This window comes from Hemicordylus capensis, chromosome 6 (assembly GCF_027244095.1).
Source record: "Hemicordylus capensis ecotype Gifberg chromosome 6, rHemCap1.1.pri, whole genome shotgun sequence".
NCBI classification, from domain to species: Eukaryota; Metazoa; Chordata; class Lepidosauria; order Squamata; family Cordylidae; genus Hemicordylus; species Hemicordylus capensis.
The window spans coordinates 107,273,812-107,295,119 of NC_069662.1; the positions used below are offsets into that span (position 1 = coordinate 107,273,812).

Here is a 21,308-nt window from a genome sequence, read left to right on the forward strand (position 1 = left end):
GCAGTCATTTCCAGCCATTCCTGACTCACAGATATATGAGGTCCATGTGTTTTTCTCTCTTTTTCCACATATGCCAATGTCGGGTGTCTTTTACCGGACTGTGGATACGTGAATACATGGATATTGAGGGCTTCCCTGTACAGTTTATTTAGCTAATGTGTGTGTATATATATAGGCACTCCACGACTTAGAAGCACCTGACTTATAAATGGTGTACTTACAGACAAAGCTCTTTAAATTATAAAATTAATGAAGTCCCCAACTTGCACATACATATGTCCCTCATAGGATCTATGTGTTCTGAGTGATGAACATACAACTTTTGGAACACAGCCCATTTGGAACATGTGGGCTCTCTGTATTTAACATTGATATGTTTGTTTCTTCCTTGTTCTCTTCCCCCCCAAAAATCCTCAAAACAGAACTCTTCCCTAGACTTGTGGATATCCTGCATTTCCCAAACAGGTTATCTTGGTAATGTTTAGTATTCAGTGACCGCAGTTTCTGGAAAAAATCAAAACAAAAGCATAAACTTTGTGTTGAAATACTTGTTTAAGAGTGTTAAACAATTGGCTTAAATGTGCCCTTCCTGGTAGTGAATTGAAAATGCCTTTTTGAAACGCTGTCTGGGATTGTTTGCTACCCTTCGGTTGCTTGGTGTGCATCAATGAATCTAAGTTGGTTACTGCACATGTGTTGAAGCACAGTAATTGGCTTGTAAAGGTATACACTTGTGTTCATGGTGCTTCCTTTCATCTCTAGAGGCTGTTACTCCCACAGTGCTCTTGCCCTTGCCATCCTGCCTTGAGAACCCAAGGATAATACATTGATCAACCTAAAAGACTAGCCTGTAGTTAACATCTGAAGGAATAGATTTCTCTTATATACCAAGTTAATGTAAATCATAAGATTCTGTTTGTGGTCCCATTTAATATAGCTCTCATGTTGGCACTTAAAGGATTTCCAGAGTATGGATGAATATGGTTAATATATTCCAGAGTATGGTGCACATTGTCAGCCTCAACTGTTTGACCAAAACTTAACTGAATTTTTTTTTCTTAAATACTTTCAATAGATTAAGGAAATTAAAATGTGTATTACATCAATTTGGCTTCCAATTGCCTTGCTGTGCATTTTTAATTTTGGTAATTTAAAAATAACACTTCTCCAATTAAATCATCCTGTTTCTGGTGAATGGGTGGAATTATGTAGGGTACTCTTTTGAAAAGATGTTGAGAATCTAGCTGGACAACTACAGAAAAATAGAATTGAGAAAAATGGATTACCAGATAGGATGATGACTTTCTCCTGAGTTTTATTTTCTGTGCCCATTTATTGCTTTATATTAAAACTACCATTGTTCTGTCACATCTAGTCAGTTTGTTTTGTCATGATTTGGTTTGATTAGTCCAGTTTTAATACAGCACATCCATATTCAGTTTTGGTACAAGATTGTTGCAATATGATCTTTCTTCATACAGGAGAAGACCCTTTTTACGTATTTTCTCCCTACTTTAAATTGGTGTTACAAGCTGCAATTGATGTGTACTTTTTTTTTCCTTAGCCTGCTAAATGACTAACTTGTTCACATGTTTTGGGGATTTTACCTTTTTAAGTGAAGATTCTAAATTCTGGTCATGATACTATTTTAGTGTAAAACCTTATAACCAATAACAATTGTGGTATTCTGATTCTTATTGCTCACAAACTAATATATTATTATTTATTACACTTATAAACTGTCCCATCTGAAGCCTCTGGGCAGTGTACAAGTACACCGCCCAGAATGTAGTTAACATTAATATATGTTAACAAATGTGTGTACAGATACAGTAGCAAATGTTGAACTCATGTTCAGAGAATCATAGGATATTTTTTCTTCTCCAGAGTGCAATAGAGTCTTTATTTGGAGCATCATTAACTGGTATTGCCTATTCACTGTTTGCTGGGCAACCTCTGACAATACTGGGGAGCACTGGACCTGTTCTAGTATTTGAAAAAATATTATTTAAATTCTGCAAGTAAGTGCGTCTTTATTTACTACCTAGAATCATTACATCTGTTCTGAAAGATTTCTTGTTTTTGAGGCCCTTGTAAGTGAAAACTACAAATAGGCAGAGTATTCCATACTGCAGGCTGCATAACAGAAGAACTAATGGCAGGTAGTGTAAATGTTCTAGGTTCAACTATACATGCTTTCATTGTGTAATCCATGAACTAGTAATTGGTTTTTGTAGTTGTATCTCTTATTCTTTGGACAGGAAATTGGTAATTTTAAAAGCCCTGCAGCTTAAGCAATTGAATAAAAGTTCCTAACAACTCCACTCCTCAAATTAAAAAAGAATAAAAAATCAGTTTGACTCTTCTCATAGTTATGATCATTTAACATGATTAAAGTAAATTTAGTTTTCCCATTAGCTATCTTGTGTAGGTGAAGTAATTAGAGTGTGTTTCCTGCTAACCATCAGAAAATCTAGGCGATTTATAATATTGTTTATATATAACTAGATATATGCTGTCCTGAGGTTCTTGAAGGAAAGGTAGGATTTAAATCGCATTGATAGATGAATACATTCAAACTATTATGTACTGGAAGTAATAAATTGCACAAGAAGAGGTAAAGGACAGTGTCCTACCACCTGTTATTAGGCAGTGATGATATGTGTAGACTGGCTTTTTGTCTAGGTTGGTCTCCAATTCGACAGAACAGATGGAACTTTTCTCGGAAAATGTCTTCTCTGAAGGTGTTCCAAAATTATAGAAAACTCTTGTCAATCCTTTCATTTCAGCTGGAGAGACTTTAGGCATGATTAAGCCTTTTCTCTTGGTTAACTCATATTTTCAGAAGTATTATGTAGTACAATCTCCTTAAGACAGTGCCACTTTAGCCACATTAGATATTGTAGAGCAGTGCATGCAAAAAAAAAAAAAAAAAGCAAAAGAGGGCCACTATTTTGAGAGGTTTACCTAAAATTGGTGTATGAATGCCAGAAACAAACAGTCATGATGACTCTACCAGGTTTAGAGGCAGTACACTTCAGAATACCAGTTTCTGGGCAACAGTGGAAATCTTACAATCTCCTGCTTTTCGGCTTCCCAGAGGCACCTGATTAGGGGGAAACAGAATGTTGGGCTTGATGTGGTACAACCATTTATCTGATCCAGCAGGACTCTTAGGTTCAGAATTCAAGAAGCCGATCTATTTGAATGCTTTCTTGTCTCAGAAAGTCCATGCATGTTGCAAGCCAGCTGCCAGGAGAGTACTTGGTCATTCTGAACATTTTAACTGGTGTTCTGGATTCCAAGCAGAAACTGATCAGAATAGCATTCTATGACATAGATACGAGCTAAAATGAGCAATCTGTGAGGAAACATTGAAACGGAGATCTTACCTACCTTATGCATTTTTAAAATATGAATTCATATTTCTTTTTAAAACAGGGACTATGGACTTTCTTATCTCTCCCTACGAACCAGCATCGGTCTGTGGACAGCATTTTTATGCATACTGTTAGTAGCAACTGATGCAAGCAGCCTTGTATGTTACATCACTAGATTTACAGAGGAGGCATTTGCTGCTCTCATTTGTATAATATTTATATATGAAGCATTGGAAAAGCTTTTTCAGTTGGGAGAAATATATGCCTTCAATATGCACAATGACCTGGATAAACTGACATTGTATTCGTAAGTGTTGCTTTCTTTGTGCAGTCACCATTCTTTAGCATACAGACCATTTTCTCTTTATTTTTAATCCCTTTGCCTTTTCATGTTTAATAAATTGAAAAGACGAAAAATGAAACACCATCTTCAAAACTGATCTTACTTACTTTAATATCTTGAACTTCAGTCCTGAAGGGTCCTGCCTCCTCTCCCAAAGGTGTCTTCCAATTCAGAAACAAGTTTTTTTTACTGCCAAGACCGGCCATCAAGAGGAGGAATTTTATAAGGATGGCACTGTTAAAACTGAAAAAAAAATGCTTTCTCATGTAGACCTACCTTAGTACTGAAAGCAAGGGGAATATAAAGCAGATGCAGACTGGGTAGGCACAGGATGACGTATTCCTTCAGATACTTGGCCTCAGACCATTTAGAGTTTTGAATCATAGCACCAGTGTCCTGGAATTCAGCCTGGAAACAATTTAGTAAGCAGTGTTATACTTCATGCAACAAGCTCTGACTAGAAGGGTTGGTAATATTTGTAGCAATGGTAGAAATAGAAGTCTGGCAGTGGCAGCTGCATTGATCTGAATATTTCTGAACACTCTTCAAGAGTATCTCAAGACAGAGCACATCACAGCAGTCCAACCTGGATGTTACTAAAGTGTGAGTGGCTCTGGCCAGGTCTGCCTTCTCTAGGTAGTCGATGGTGGACCAACCTCAGCTGGTGAAAGTTGTTCCTGGTTACTCACCATCTGGTAATCAAGAAGCAGCACTGGGTCCAGTTGTATCCCAAGCTTCGAACCTGATCCTTGAAGAGTGCAACCTCACCCGGAACAAATTGTCCACCTACTCTCAGATCAGTTTATTTATTCATTTTATCAAATTTATACCCCACTGTCTCTGGGCGGCGAAAGTTGGTGCTTCAACCAACAGTATTCTGTCTTGCCTGGATTAGAGATGTTGAGGCCTCACTATCCAGATCCTCAGATGGCCGGTTACCTTTAAGGAGCAGGGAGAGTGCTTCCCCCACTGGTGCTGTTTGCAAAATCGCTGGCGTAGCGTGGAAATGTACCTCCTTGCCATCCTGGTCAGTGGCAAACTGGTAGTGTCCAACATGCCAACCCATCCCTGCTCTTTAAAGGTAACCCCTTTAAAGAGGGGCAACTGAGAGGAGCTTTCCCCCCTGTTACTTGAAGAAAAAGAGAGAGAAAAGCCACAGTGGTGACAGCAGCTACGGGGAGGGGCGACCGGGTGAGGGGATAGTTTCCCCTTTTGCCCCCCAAAGTTCGGCAGTGGTGGCTGGCTGCAAGGAGGGGAGAGTGCCTGTTTTTTTACCTTGTGAAAAGCCCGCTGATGCTTTGCAGGCAGTAGCGAGCTCCTCCTTCCTCCCCATTGCCTGACTGCACACAGGGGCTCTGCTATCCATAGCAGTCTGGGCTATCCATAGCAGAGCCCCTGTGTACAGTCAGGCACTAGGAAGGAGGGAGGAGCTTGCCACTGCCCACATAGCATCAGTGGGCTTTTCACAAGGTTAAAAAAACAGGCACTCTCCCCTCCTTGCCCGCCCCCCTCCCTGCAGCCAGCTGCCACTGATTAACTTTGGAGGGCAAAAGGGGAAACTTTCCCCTCACCCAGTCACCCCTCCCCGCAGCTACTGCCACCGTGCTTTTTTTTTTTTTTTTTTAAGGGTGGCTAAAATCTTTTTGCCTATGGGCAGCAAAAAGGTTAATCCGCCCCGAGAGCAACTGGAATAACTTAAGCCCAATACACGCCCCCTCAGTCACATCCCAGTGAGGCACACCGGCTGGATACCATAGTTGATGTTTTCAAAAGCCGTTGAGAGGTCCAGAAAAACTCAAAGGTTTGCACTCTCCCCTCCCACCCAACCATCTCTTGAAACAGGTTATCAGCCTAAGGCCCAAGAGCAGATGGGAGAAAGAATTAAAATGGATCCAGATAAGTTGGTTTCTTTCAGGAGGAAATCTTGCGTTTCTGTTATTATTAAATGAGTTGGTCATTTGTCATTGAACTACAGTATGTTTTATTTCATATTGCAAATTTGCATGATTCATAACAATGTAGCATGCAGTTGCCACATTTCTACTTTATACAAATCAATAGAAATCTTAAAAATGGATACAGTGTCACCAGTTTATAGCTAGAAAATGAAACTAACTAAAATGCTGAAATTTTAAACCTGCTAGATGTATGTGCTCACAGCCTCAGAATCCCAGCAATGAAACATTGGAGCTATGGGTGAAGAACAACAAATCTGTGGATACTATACCATGGGCTAACCTTACAGTTAAGGTGAGATCATCAAATTATGATGTACAACTTCACAGTCATAAAGTAATTATACAAATCTGAAATAAATTGGCCCATATAGGTCTTTAAAACCTCTGTTTTTGTGCTGATTTTAGTTTGTCTAGCTTTTAAACAATTGGTTAAATCTCTCCTTTTCCTAAGTACATGATGCACAAAAGATAGTTGGATCTTGCATCAGTGGAACAAAAGTCAGGATGACTATTGGTGGCTTGGTTGCAAGTAAATAGTTTCACCTAGTCCTCAGTTTCTTTTTCTGCTTTCAAGGCAATAGTAGCTAGGTCTTAGCAGGTTTTCCGCTTGTCTCTGTTTGGAAGACTTGCATTATGTAGATCAGGGGTGGGCAATCTTGGCCCTCCAGCAGTTGTTGAACTAATATGCGCATCATCCCCAGTCACAATTTGTGTTCAGCCACTGGAGGGCCAAGGTTACTTGCCCGCTGTAGACTAATGTCTGAACAAGCATTCATTTGAATCCTGATCACAGTATCTCCTGCTGCTGACACTGGGAGGAGGTGAGAGGGCTAGAAAAGAGAGTCCGCATGTGCCCTTTCTTGATACCATGATGTTTAGAAGTTCCAGGCACTTGAAAATCATTTTGCTATATTTCATGTTTCTAATTAAAAGCCTAGGAACAATGCTTGGAAAAGCCAATGACTTTCCATGTACATGCTGGTCAACATCCAGATGAACTAACAGCTGACATGCTATGGTTTTCCATAGATGGAGGGGGTTGGAGTGATTTTCAGCTTTCTCCCTTTCCCTCTGCACCCACCTGGGTCTCCTGAAACACTCTGCTTCAAGTATTTCACTCACTCTGCTTGAATATTTCAGAAGTTACAAGTGGCTACAGAGGGGGAAAGGGGAGTAGGCTGAAAATCAACCCTTGTGCTATGGAAAACCCTGGTGTGTCAGCATAAATTTAATTTATATCCGGCATCCCCAAACTGCGGCCCTCCAGATGTTGCTGAACTACAACTCCCAGCATACCCAGCCACAAAAACTTGTGTCTAGGGATGCTGGGAGTTGTAGTTCAGCAACATCTGGAGGGCCGCAGTTTGGGGATGCCTGGTTTATATGATAGCCCTTTCCTATTAAGAAGAACCTGAGGACAAAAACCTCTACTTGCAGGATGGACAAAGGAAAATATTACTTGATTTTAGAAAGCAAATTACTTGAAATATAATCTTTAAATTGAGAATTCATTATGTGTGGTATTGGTTGAGCAAGCTCCTCTTTTTCAGCAGTCTCAGTCTAATTGTCTCAGTCTAATTTGAATTATAATGCATGGGTATGCATATAATGAAAATGTTTCTTGCAATATAAAAGTGCTTTGATTTGAAGTTTTTCTTAATAGACATTGTTCATATACTTTGAGTTAACATCTGATTGATTGATTGATTCAATTTATATGCCACCCTTCCTTAAGTGGTTCACAACAGTTTACACTAAAATAAAAAAATGCATAACAAAATCATAAAACAATTGAAAAGCAGATTAACATTAACTTTAAAACTAAATATCATTAAAAGCCAGGTTAAAAAGATGGGTCTTTAAGGCTCTCCTGAAGGCCTCTAAGGGAGATAATCCCCTCATATTTATTTATTATTATTTTAGTTTATTTAACTTATTTTTATACCTCCCAAAACTTACATCTCTGGGCGGCTTACAACAAAACAAAATAAATGACAACATAAAAAGTTAAAACATTACAACAATTCACGGGGAGCATATTCCACAACCTGAGTTGACAGCTGAGAAGGCCCTATCCCAGGTTGTCACCAGATGAACTGGTCGCACCTGAAGATGGACCATTCCTGATGATCTCAGTGAGAAGTGCGGATCTCTTAGAGAAAGGTGCTCTCTCAGGTAACCTGGTCCTAAGCCATTCAGGGCTTTAAAGATAATAACCAGCACTTTGTACTTTGCCTATAAATATATCGGCAGCCAGTGCAGCTATTTCAGAACAGGCATAATGTGGTCTCTCTGGGGCAACCCAGAAACGAATCTGGCTGCGGTATTTTGAACTAACTGAAGTTTCCAAACTACGTACAAAGGCAGCCCTACAAAGAGTGCATTTCAGTAGTCCTACCTGGAGGTTACCAGCTGGTGCACCACTGTTTTCAGGACATTCTCCTCAAACGGGCAGAATTCTCAAATCTCAGCTGGTAAAAAGTGCTCCTGGCCAGAGCCTCAAGCTGAGGCATCAGGGTGAGTTCTGAGTCGAAGAGCATTCCCAAGCTATGAACCTATTGTTTCTGGGGGAGTGTAACCTCATTCAGAACAGGAAGTGTTCTGGACACTACTTTTGCACTTCTTTTCTTGTTCAAGAATAAGAAGCACTTGTACCTGCCTCTGTATGTACAAAAGAAGCACTGGAACAAGTATAATTGCTGACTTGAACAACTCTGAATAGTAGCTAACTTTATTTTTGTGCATGGCTTGATTTACAGGAATGTAGTAGTTATCATGGCGTGTTCACTGGATCAGCCTGTGGCCGTCATGGACCATATTTTCCAGATGTTCTTTTTTGGTCCGTCATATTATTCTTTACAACATTTTTCCTCTCCGGTTTCCTCAAGCAGTTCAAGACCAAACGCTATTTTCCCACAAAGGTAATTGTGATAGCATTTATGCATTTCCAAGGCTTCCTTATTAAGTATCTTACTTGTTCGAGATGCTGATTTTAGCAGAAAAAACGAAGGGGGAAAACGCCTTGGTGATAAAACTGTAACATTGAAGACACTGTTTGAAATGGCATGTATTCTGATATTAGTGGTTCAAACGTAATTTTGGAAGGGATCAAAGGTCGCTACATAATCAAGAGTAGTTTAGCAGAAATCGGGAATAAACACAGCACATTTGCTGCAAGGTGCTTGCAGGGCTACAAGCCTGAAGCCAGTACAGAAGTAGTCTAGTGCTGCTTGCTTCCTCTCTGGCAACTGCAGTAATGCCTACCCTAAATGCATGTAAACAAGCCCATTTACACACAAATGTTGTTGAATACGAATACAACAGATGTTTATATATCACTTTTCAACAAAAGTTCCCAAAGCAGGATGGATGGATTCATGGATAGATTGATTTTAAAAGGGCTCCTTAAAGGGCTCACAATCTAAAAAAAAAAAGAAACATAAGACAGACACCAGCAATAGCCACTGGAGGGATGCTGTGCTGGGGACGGATAGGGCTAGTTACTCTCTCCCTGCCAAATAAAGAGAATCACCACTTTAAAAAGGTGCCTTTTTTCTCAGCAGGGCAGTCAAGTCCGTGGGAGGTAGTAGAACCTGACATATATATTTTTAGAAAGCTTTGGAACAGTCCTTTGGTGGGACACTATTCAACTCTTACTGTGGGGTTGATTTTAAATTTGCTGCCAAAAAAGAATATTTTCAAAGGGAGAGATTGCCACAATACCCAATATGATTTTATTTTAAGGACCAATGGTAAATATAACTTTATGTAGGTCATTAGCCAGAGCTGAGATATAAGGAGGCGTTACAGGAACACATACTCCCAACTCTCCCTCCCTCACATAAAGGCGAATCCCTGCTTCTCTTTACCACAGACAAGCATGTGTCTGATCAGTGTTAACTGTGACTAATTGAACTCTCTTCTGCACCTAGATTTTGGAATAGTTGCAAAATCTTTGTTAAAGAACGGTGTTGTATTACATCAGTAACAGCCTTTAAGCAGCTGTCACCATAAGTTTTTTCCACAACATGTTTGCACAACTGATCCAAAACATATCAATTCTGCACTCCCTGAAGAATACTCCCTCAAAAAGAGCAGCCTCCTCAGCCTCCTCAAGTGACACCAGCATTACATGAGTACCTAAGCTGTCCCCCCCCCACCCCCATGCCTTGTAAATTCAGAACCCTTGTCATTTTTGGAATTATCTGCCCCAGAAGGTAACATTCTTCATTACAGCATTTTCACTAATATATATTCATTAAACTGCTTAGAAAGGTTTTACTGAACAACTCCAGATGTTACTTGTGTGGCATTGCTCGTTCAACTGATGCACCATACCGCAGTGTCGGCATCTGCTTGATCATCGTTGCTAACTAAGCTCTTTTCATTAATAGGTTATTTTCATTATTTGTTGCCATGTTGGAGAGTAAGATTGTCAAGCTACTGTTACTTGACAATAAGCCACTTTTTTCTTTTTAAGGTGTCCTGTTAACTTTGCTTTAATGTTGCATTCCTTCTGGAAGAATTACGAATTTTGAATGAATTACTCTTGAAATCAGATACAGGGCAGTAAACAGGGCGAGGGGGAGAGGTAGGGGTGTGTGTGGGGGTGAGCAGGGCGAGGGGGGGAGGTAGGTGTGTGTGTGGGGGGGGTGAGCGGTGCGAGGGGGGGAGGTAGGGGTGTGTGTGGGGGGGTGAGCGGGGCGAGGGGGGGAGGTAGGGGTGTGTGTGTGGGGGTGAGCGGGGCGAGGGGGGAGGTAGGGGTGTGGGGGGGGTGAGCGGGGCGAGGGGGGAGGTAGGGGTGTGGGGGGGGTGAGCGGGGCGAGGGGGGAGGTAGGGGTGTGGGGGGGGTGAGCGGGGCGAGGGGGGAGGTAGGTGTGTGTGGGGGGGTGAGCGGGGTGAGGGGGGAGGTAGGTGTGTGTGCGGGGGGTGAGCGGGGTGAGGGGGGAGGTAGGTGTGTGTGGGGGGGGTGAGCGGGGCGAGGGGGGAGGTAGGTGTGTGTGGGGGGGGTGAGCGGGGCGAGGGGGAGGTAGGTGTGTGTGGGGGGGGTGAGCGGGGCGAGGGGGAGGTAGGTGTGTGTGGGGGGGTGAGCGGGGCGAGGTAGGTGTGTGTGTGTGGGGGTGAGCGGGGCGAGGGGGGAGGTAGGTGTGTGTGTGTGTGGGGGGGTGAGCGGGGCGAGGGGGGAGGTAGGTGTGTGGGGGGGCGAGGGGGGAGGTAGGTGTGTGTGTGGGGGGGTGAGCGGGGCGAGGGGGGAGGTAGGTGTGTGTGGGGGGGGTGAGCGGGGCGAGGGGGGAGGTAGGTGTGTGTGGGGGGGTGAGCGGGGCGAGGGGGGGAGGTAGGTGTGTGGGGGGGAAGGGCGAGGGGTGTGGGGGGAAGAGGGGAACACGGTGTAGCTACAATGTACAGTTACAAAGGGAGGATCAGCTAGACGAATTATCCCAGCTAAACCCCCCAAACTTAGTAAACTACCGCACAGATGTTCTGTGCTGATTCAGCTAGTGAAATATGAATGCACAAGAAGTTATGGTGAGCTCATTGATAGTCACAGGTATAGCAAGGTTGGAGTGCACCTTGGGACAAAAACTCCAAAATGGGCCCTGCCCCCTCATCTTCTCTGATAATCGTGAGAGGGAGAGCAAACTGTTACTCAATTAGTGGGCCCACACCCAGGGACATTTGTCTTCCACAGCTTTATTCAATTGTACCTATGCCTCTGCTAGCTGTCACAATGATATTTCTGATGAATCAGTGGTGCTGTGTCCCCATCACTGTTAATGACTGCAGATCTGTTAAAGCACCGCACATGGTCTGAAAATCTCTAAATCCTTTGAAACTGCATAAGAATGAATAATTATTGGATTATTCACCCCTTGCTTTGCATATATTCATTACCCTATAAATATTTATTCATTCAGATTTTTAATCACTCATGAATTTTAACATTGTGTTAAATTTTAAATTGTGTAATTTAAAATTTACTTTTATTGTAAACTAGGGGTGTGTATGAACCAGGCCGATTCATCTGTTCTCTCACAAACTGAACCGGTCTCCAAGAGAGGCCGTTTGGTCCATGATCAAAGCTGGTCTTGTGGTAGCAAGCGTGACTTGCCCCCTAAGCAGGGTCTGCCCTCTAAGCAGGGTCTGCCCTGGTTGCATATGAATGGAAGACTTGATGTGTGAGCACTGTTAAGATATTCCCCTTAGGGAATGGAGCTGCTCTAGGAAGAGCAGAGGGTTCCAAGTTCCCTCCCTGGCATCTCCAAGATAGGCCTGAGAGAGATTCCTGCCTGCAACCTTGGAGAAGCTGCTGCTGGTCTGTGTAGACCAGGGATTCTCAACATTAGGTCCCCAGATGGTATTGGACTTCAGCTCCCATAATCCCCAGCCCCAGTGGTCTTTGGTTGGGGATTATGGGAGTTGAAGTCCAATAACATCTGGAGACCCAATGTTGAGAATTCCTGGTGTAGACAATACTGAGCTAGATGGACCTATGGTCTGACTCTGTAAATGGCAGCTTCCTATGTACCACTCTTTAGGAGAGGAGAGCTGGTCTTGTGGTAGCAAGCATGACTTGTCCCCTTAGCTAAATGTCTGCCTTTAAGAGGTTTCTAATGGCAGTTGGGGTAGTGGTGGTGAGAGGGCATCTCTTAAAATGTAGGTTCTTAGCAATTCGGCAGTGGAGGCTCCTGCAAACGCCGGTGCTCCCCCCAGCAGCTCACCTGTCTGGCAGCGTTGGTGTGGTTCCGCATTCTGCGGATGCATGGAGGTCATTTGCATGACTTCCACACATGTGCAGAGGCCATTTGTGTGACCATACACATTTGTGTGTGGAGGCTGGAACCGGGCTGCTGGGAGGAGTGCTGGGGTTTCTAGGAGCTGCTGCTGCTAGATCAATAAGCACTACTTGGAAAGATGCCTTCCTTGGAAGCCTTTTAAAGGCAGGATTCCCTTCACCAGATTCCCTTCACCAGATTCCCTTCACCAGATTCCCTTCACCAGATTCCCTTCACCAGATTCCCTTCACCAGATTCCCTTCACCAGATTCCCCTTTACAAGCATAGCCCCTCGGATCATGAAAACAGGTACTTGGTTCGATCAAATTGATTGGGTCAGCTGGTCGGTTAGACCAAACTGGTTTGTAGACCTTTGGTTTGAATTCGGTCTGAATCTGAAACCGCAAAAATTGGTCTGTTCACACCATTTCTGTAAACTGCCCAGAGATGAAAGTTTTGGGCAGTATATAAATATATGAAGTTAAATAAAAATATTTGCAAAAGAAGAAAACCACCACTTCTAACAACTTCTTTCTTTTTTAGGTGCGTTCTACAATTAGCGACTTTGCTGTATTTTTGACAATAGTGATCATGGTTCTCATTGATTACCTTGTGGGAGTTCCTTCTCCTAAACTTCAAGTCCCTGAAAAGTTTGAAGTAAGAACTCATTTTTTAAGACTTAAAAACATGTACTTTAAATACAGTTGGTAATACTGTTCAATTTAAGAAGTCTTATTAGATGTCTTAGATGATTGTTGCCTGTTGCCAGAGTGCATATTGTTATCTTGAATTATCACCTTTACTTGATCCTTCAGTGTATTTCCCCCTACTGTACATGCATGTATGCACACTAGTTCCTCTTGCTACTCTTCTTACTGTACAGTCCACTAGGGATGTGAACGGAACCAACTCTGTTTGAGCCAAAGGTGTGGTGGGGGTGGCTATAAGGACAGGGGAGGGTGCACTTACCCCCCCACCCCGCAGCATTTCCTCCTCCGTTGCTCTGTGGATAAATAGTTGGGCAGGGTAGCAGTATACCTCCTTGCCACCCTGTTTCCATGACTGGATGCGTGCACAACACTCCTAGTCACTTCTGGTCAGGGAAACAACGGGATGGCAAGGAGGTACGCTGCCGCCCCGCTGGACTATTTATCCACAGAGTGCTGGAAGTGGAAGTGTAGCGGGGAGGGTAAGTTCACCCTACCCCATCCTTAAAGCCGTCCCTGTGTTCGAACCAGTTTGAACGCAGGGGTTCCAAACCTTTTTGGCGTTCTAAGACTAGAATGCCGTACAGGTTTGTGCACATTCCTACAGTCCTCCACATCTGTGGAATAAACCCCATTAAACTAAGTGGGCTTATTTGTAAGCAAACATGCAGAGTATCAAACTGTTAGGCTGGGTTAAGACATTACATACATACGTGGACAAATGTGTTGGTACCCCTCCACGAAACACACAATTGTCTCTGAAATAACTTGAAACAAAAGTGCTACCCATTATTGTTTGTTCCACATTTAACAAAAATCAGACTTTGCTTTAGAGTTTTGATGCAACAGAATATTTCAAATAATAACAGATTTTCATTCGTTCGTTCATTCATTCATTCATTCATTTCGATTTCTGTACCACCCTTCCAAAAAAATGGCTTAGGGCGGTTTACACAGAGAAATAATAAATAAATAAGATGGATCAACAGTCACTGGAAGTACTGTGCTAGGGGTGGATAGGGCCAGTTACTCTCCCCCTGCTAAATAAAGAGAATCACCACATTAAAAAGTGCCTCATTGCCAAGTTAGCAAATGAAAATGGCATGGACAAAAATGATGGGACCCTTAACCTAATATTTTGTTGCACAACCTGTAGAGGCAATCACTGCAAACCAGTGATTCCTGTAGCTCTCAATGAGACTTCTGCACCTGTCAACAGGTAGTTTGGCCAACTCTTCCTGAGCAAACTGCTCCAGCTGTGTCAGGTTTGAAGGGTGGCTTCTGCAGACTGTATGCTTCTATTCTTTCCATAGATGTTCGATAGGATTCAAACCAGGGCTCAGAGAAGGCCACTTCATAGTCCGATGTTTTGTTCTTAGCCATTCTTGGGTGCTTTTAGCTGTGTATTTTGGATCATTATCCTGTTGGAGGATCCATGACCTGCGACTGAGACAGAGCTTTCTGACACTGAGCAGTACGTTTCGCTTCAGAATGTCTTGATAGTCTTGATATTTCATTGTTCCCTGCACAGACTCAAGGCACCCCGTGCCAGACGCAACAAAGCAGCCCCAAAACATAACTGAGCCTCCTCCATTTTTCACAGTAGGTATCGTGTTCTTTTCTTTGAAAGCTTCATTTTTCCATCTGTGGACATAGAGCTGATGTGACTTGCCCACGTGTGTGTAACATCTTACACATCAACGTACAAGACTTACTCCAGACCAAGGTCAGATAATAAACAGGAAAGGAGAGACTACAAAAAGCCCCATCAACCTTACAATAAACACCTGTATCAGAACAAGAATAAGAGCAATCAAGGCCAATGCACTAAGCAAGTGGAGGCCCTAGAACAGAGGCATGGACCAGTCCATCACCCAAACTGATGATACTTAGCCTCAACCACACTTAAGTGGACACCAATATCATCTCTATGGCACTGTAGATAAATGCCAACGCCAGTGCCATCTCAATGGCACCAATAACATCATCATATACTGCCAGATCCATCAAACTGGCAAGCCATGCCCCTGCATGGCAACACATAACATCAGATGGTTGGGTCCTCCAGATAGTATCAGCAAGTTATTCCTTAGAATTCAAGAAGAGACCAAACTTCAGGGGTGTTTGCTTCACAAGGGTGATACCAGCTCTGCGGGAAGAGGTAAAGGAGTTGTTAGCAAAACAGGTCATAGTCTCTGTGTGATGGGCACAAAGGCGGGAAGGCTTTTACTCCCACTACTTCCAAATCACCAAACAGGGAGGAGGAATAAGTCCAATAATGGATTTAAGACATCTGAACAAATTCATCCGTGTGAGGAAGTATCGTATGACAGCGTTGCAGGACGTATTACTGTTCTTTCATCAGGATCGGTGGCTGGCAACCCTTGACCTAAAAGATGCTTACTTTCACATTGGAATTAGAGAAGTTGACAGGTAATTCCTGAGGTTTACTGTGGGCATATTTCAGTACAAGGTACTGCCCTTCAGCCTGAGCACAACGCTAAGCGTCTTTACAAAGTGCATGATGGTGATAATGCTCATCTAAGGACCGGGGGAGTGCTTATCTTCCTATTCCTGGATGACTGGCTTCTAGCATTCAGGGACAAAGGAGAGTTACTTTCTCAAATATCGTATCTGTAACAACTTCTCCAAAAGCTGGGCATAGAAGTAAACTGGAAGAAATCCCACCTAGATCCAGTGAAGTCCATAGCCTATATAGGAGCAATTCTAGATACTCAAGAAGGAATGGCATACATACCTCAGGAAAGGTTCCAGACCATCAGTGACCTGATCCAAGATTTCAAAAAGCAGCCAATTCAGTGTGCATGGCAGATTCAGCTTCTCCTGGGCCTGATGGCCTCCTGTGTCTATTATACATGACTGAAAATGAGGAAACCACAACTGTGGTTCCTCTCGGTCTTTCGCCAAAATTTGGACAGCCCTCTGCTGCTAAGGTTAACAGTTCCTCCCGAAATCATTCACTCTTTGTGATAGTGGACATCAGAAAACCTCCTACAGGTTGTCTCATTCCAAACATGGTCTCCTACGGTATGGATAACAATGGATGCTTCTTTAATGGGTTGGGAAGGACACTGCAATGGCAACAAGGTCCAGGGCAATGGACCTACCACCAGAAGCAGCTTCATCTCAGCTTTTTGGAGCTCCTAGCAGTTTTTCTGTCCATGAAAGCCTTTTTACCAATGCTAAGAGACCAAATAGTGCAAGTCCAGCCAGACAACACCACTGCAATTGCTTATCTCAACCAGCAGGGGGAAACAGTCTCAAGATCCATTTGTGCTTTCAGCATCCAACTCTGGTACTGGTGCATTCACAATCACGTCTATCCTCAAGCAGTACACATAAAGGGGACAGACAATATGATAGCCAACAGCCTGAGTCGCACCTTCTCATGCTCAGAACAACACGAGTGGGAGATAGACTACAAATATCTACATCCAATATTCAGATCCTGGAAATGGTCACAAATAGATGTGTTTGTGACCACACAAAATGCCAAATGCAGGAGCTTCTGCTCCAGAGCAGGACATGATTCACAGTCTCTAGGAGATGTATTCCAATTGGATTGGACCAAGGATCTATTGTACACGTACTCTCCACTTCCACTCATAAGCCGAGTGGTGGTGAAGCTGCTGCTTCATCAAGTAACTTGCATTCTGGTGACACCATGGTGACCAAGGCAGTCTTGGTTTCTACTGGTACTTGGACTGTCCTGACACAGATACAAAAGGTTCCCACATTACCAAGATCTTCTGTCATGGGAGAAAGGTCAGTTGCTGCACCCCAGCATAGCCACCCTAATGTTGACAGCATGGTGGATAGGCTTCCAAACAAGATTATGCTAAATCAAAAAAACCCATCCACTCATAAGAACTATGTGGGTAAGTGGAAAAGGTTTAGATGCTACACAGCCTCTGAAGGTTTCAATGCACTGTCAGCATCGGTCAGACAGGTGCTTCTCTACTTGACAATCCTAAAATCAGAAGGCCCGTCTAACATATCCACCAGAGTGTACCTGGTGGTGCTATCAGTGAAACATCCAGGTCAGGATAGAGTCTCTTCCCATCCTAGCTCCAAAGGTTTCTTAAAAGGCCTCACTAACATATCAGACGATCAGTAGAACAGTGGAGTATCTCCTTGGTTCTTCTTTGACTGAATCACCATTTGAACCAATGGCGACAGCAAATCTAAAGTTAGTCACCCTGAAGACTGCCTTCTTGTTAGTAATCACCACTGCCACAGGGTGAGTGAAATGACAGCTCTACGAATAGACAAATGGTTCATGAGATTTTATGCAGAAAAGTCCTGATGCGAACTGACAATACTTTCCTTCCTAAGATAGTGTCTGATTTCCTTATAATTTGGGACAGTGTTGGAATGTCCTGATTTACCAAAACATTTCTACCAAAATCCTTCCACCCATCTAGAGAAAGAGCACTTCAATCTCTAGACATCAGGAAGGCACTACTCTTCTGATGACAAAATCTGTTTGCAAGACAGACTCTTCATTACTTAAAAAGGTAAAGTGAAAGGCCACTGCGTAGCTAGACAGCATTTATCCCATTGGCTGGTCAAGCTTATTCTGCTAACTTACAAGCTTCAAAAAATAGAGCCCCCAAGGTCCATAAGGGTGCATTCTACCAAGGCCTCTGCAACTTCAGCTGCCCATTTATATTGCATACCCTTCAAAGATAACTGTAAAGTGGCTACCTGGTCAACAGAACTGCCTTTTGTAAGACATTGTGCTATAGATTTGTGATCTGCAGTGGAGGCAAAGTTAGGGTGAGAGGTGCTTAAAAGGGTGTTGAAATAACTACTGTTCCCTCCTCCAACATAGCTAGCTAAACACCCATTACTAATGGAGCCAAACAGGTCATGATCCAGATACAGGATGCCCACCTGTAACTGATGATCTGGTAGTGGTCTGTTGACATCCATTAGACCCACCTGAACCTCCGCACTACAGTAGTTTAAGTCTCTGTTATAAAAAACTTACCTGTAACACCACAGGGATGGTCGTCTGCTCTGGCAGTTGTCCAGGAACTGAGGGAGTGGCATTCCTCCCACCTTAAATAGCAGCTACATGGTCACATGGGGCAGAAGCACCACGAGGAGCTGTGGTACTCCACGCCGAGAGTTCCACACAGGCGCAGAACCCATTATTAATGATTGTCAAAGGATCACTACCAGATCACCAGTTACAGGTGAGCAGCCTGTCCCTCCCCCCCCCCCCCATTTTGCTCACGATAGTTAGTTGGCACAATATTTTCAACGTTCTCGGATTTTTCTTGTCCCGGCTCCTTTTGTTTCTGAATGTCCAGTTTAATATCTAGTATTTCATCAGCAGTTGGCTTTTCTTTTTAATTAAAATACACTGCATTACACATTTTTTACCATTTCTGTGGCAAGATCAAGTGTTATATGCCCTTTACATCCTGGTGCATAGCCGATCAATATTTCTTCCTCACTTGTAGTTGAAATTGGTTCTTTAGACTTTGGCACATAGGTAAATGTTTTTGAGCCAAAACCTCTAATTACTACGATTATGAATATTTATATACTGCTTTTCAACAAAAGTTCCCAAAGTGGTTTACATAGAGAAATATAAATAAATAAAGATGGATCCCTGTCTCCAAAGGGCTCACAATCTAAAAAGAAATATAAGATAGACACCAGCAAAACTACTACTGGAGGGATGATGTTCTGGGGTTGCTGTGCAGTTGCGCTCTCCCTGCTCAATAAAGAAAATCACCACTTTGAAAATGGTGCCTCTTTGCTCACTTAGCTCCATATTAGACTTCTTTCCATGCCACAATTGAAATGGCGTTGTATTTAGAACTTTAGTAGGCAGTCTGTTTTGTAAATAAGTAGCAGTCATAATTCCAGCATTTTTGATGTGAACATTGCTTTGAAATTTCAACCTCTTCATTTATACAATCCACTTCAAATAGGCCACTCTCTTGCAAAGTTCCTTTCATAAGTAAGCCCGGAGATGCAAGTTTTGGGTGCTATAGAATTTTTTAAAAATAAAAACAAAGAAGTAACTCACCTTTGTGTGATAAAAGAATGTTTTCCTTTGAATTTCACTTCATAACTTCTCTGTAGCAGATATAACTGACCTCAGACTGGACTCAAGTGTGGGTACAAACCAGCGCCGGCTGCCTCTTGGGGCTGGGGGGGAGCGCAGAGGGGAGGGAAAGGAGATGGGGTAACCATAGGTGGGTCCAACCCTTAGTTGAAAAGAACCAGCCCATTGTTTCCTCCATCTGTAAAGTTGTTTACTTACCCATTTTGCACACAGATCTCTGGAGAGTCTGCTCAGCCTGCCTAGAAGGACCCTGGGAAATCATATGACTGCGCTGGCTGGCAGGCAGTCTGCTGGCTGTTGGTCAGAATAGGTGCCTGTAAGCTATTCTGATTAGTTGGAGGCAGGACTAGCCTTGCCCATTCTTGGTGGGTTGTGGGGGGGTGGGGAGAAAAAGGTAGATCCTGATTGGTGCTGGGACTCTAAATATGGAATTTGGGTAGTGACTCAGTATTATTACTTCATTTGGGGGCAACGGATACCACTGAACACCCCAAGAGGGAGGAAATAGCTTTACAAAGGAAAAAGACCAACAGCCAGGGCTATTTACTGACAAGCAGTAGAAATGCAAGAGCAATATTTGAGTTAGAGACACAGAGAAAGATCGAGGAAGTGTTGGTATGTTTGGTGAGAGAATGGGGGGTTGACAAGGAGGGGAACAATGCCCCCTTTGCCTCAAATGAGGAGCCTCCATTGGCACAAACAATGCATCCCCAATCATATTTAACTGTTTCTCCTTCTTGCAGTTTGCAGTGTAGCCTTGCAGAACCTCAGCCTTCAGCAAACATCTGCTTCCCTTATTTGTGTCCTTATTTGTTTCTCTTTCTTTAATCAAATTGCTGGTTGCACCTGAATCAATATAAATTCCAGCATTACATTTTGAAGAACAAGCTCTTAACGACTTCTCTGTATTAGCAACATATGTTTTATGTTAGACAAATATGCATTTTTCTTTGTATGCTTAGGTGACTCATTCCTCGTGAAATGCGATATTGCCTCCTTTTTAGTTCTGAAAACATTGAGCCTTCATATGCCTGGGACTTCCACAGACAAAACTCTTTAAAAATTTATCAAAAGGATAAATAAAAAAAGTATTTTCTTCATTTTAGTTGCTTCCCATTGCCTTTATTATAAACTGCTTGGAAGACTTCAATTTATGCAAACTCCAAACTCAAACAATCTTTGGTTTCCAATAAATTTGCAATAGGCTCAAAATGCTCAGAAAGACTATTCAATAACAATCCAACCTGAACAGTATCAGGCAAAATTGCTACATGTGCTTGCAGTTGTCATGAAGTTGCCAACATCTCATTTCCATGCTTAGACAGATGTTCTCCCTCATTTAGATTCTTATTATACAACTTTATAACTTGATGCACCTTGGAGACAGCTGACTTTCTTTCATACAGTTTCTTCAGAGTTTCCCACATGTCCTTTGCATGCTGTTTTTCTTAAATTTATGAATATAGAATCACTCACCGATAAGCAGATTATCCAGTGGCTTTATCATATGCACTGTCTGAGGCTTGTTTGTCATCTTCTCTAACAGGGTGCTCTGGGTGTAAGACCCTGCTGATTCCATGGCTTTCATTTTGAAAGGCTACAGCTCAAAATCTGGGCCACAACTCAAAATCATGGAAGGGGAGCTGGTCTTGTGATAGCAAGTATGAATTGTCTCCTTTGCTAAGCAGGGTCCACCCTGGTTTGCATTTGAATGGGAGACATGTGTGAGTGCTGTAAGATATTCCCCTCAATGGATGGGGCCACTCTGGGAAGAGCAACTGCATGCTTGCATGCAGAAGGTTCCAAGTTCCCTCTCTGGCATCTCCAGGATAGGGCTGAGAGAGACTCCTGCCTGCAACCTTGGAGAAGCTGCTGCCAGTCTGTGTAGACAATACTGAGCTAGATGGACCAATGGTCTGACTCAGTATAAGTCAGCTTCCTATGTTCCTATGGTCTTATGACTTCTTAATTCTCTGTAGCACTTGTCCTGTCTCCATCTTTGAGAAAACCTTGTTTTCTTATTTAGGCTAATTATTTTCTT

At 42.8% G+C, this 21,308-nt stretch overlaps 1 protein-coding gene across 13 annotated transcripts in view; it reads left to right on the forward strand.

Annotated features, from left to right (window-relative positions):
- SLC4A7 (solute carrier family 4 member 7) overlaps positions 1-21,308 on the forward strand; it is a 134,059-nt gene that overhangs the window by 95,187 nt on the left and 17,564 nt on the right. For all 13 annotated transcript variants that reach the window (XM_053263322.1, XM_053263327.1, XM_053263325.1 and 10 more), the window contains 5 exons: positions 1,888-2,021; positions 3,442-3,687; positions 5,868-5,973; positions 8,441-8,602; positions 12,998-13,111. In XM_053263322.1, the coding sequence (XP_053119297.1) occupies positions 1,888-2,021; positions 3,442-3,687; positions 5,868-5,973; positions 8,441-8,602; positions 12,998-13,111 (762 nt within the window). The remainder of the gene's footprint in view (positions 1-1,887; positions 2,022-3,441; positions 3,688-5,867; positions 5,974-8,440; positions 8,603-12,997; positions 13,112-21,308) is intronic.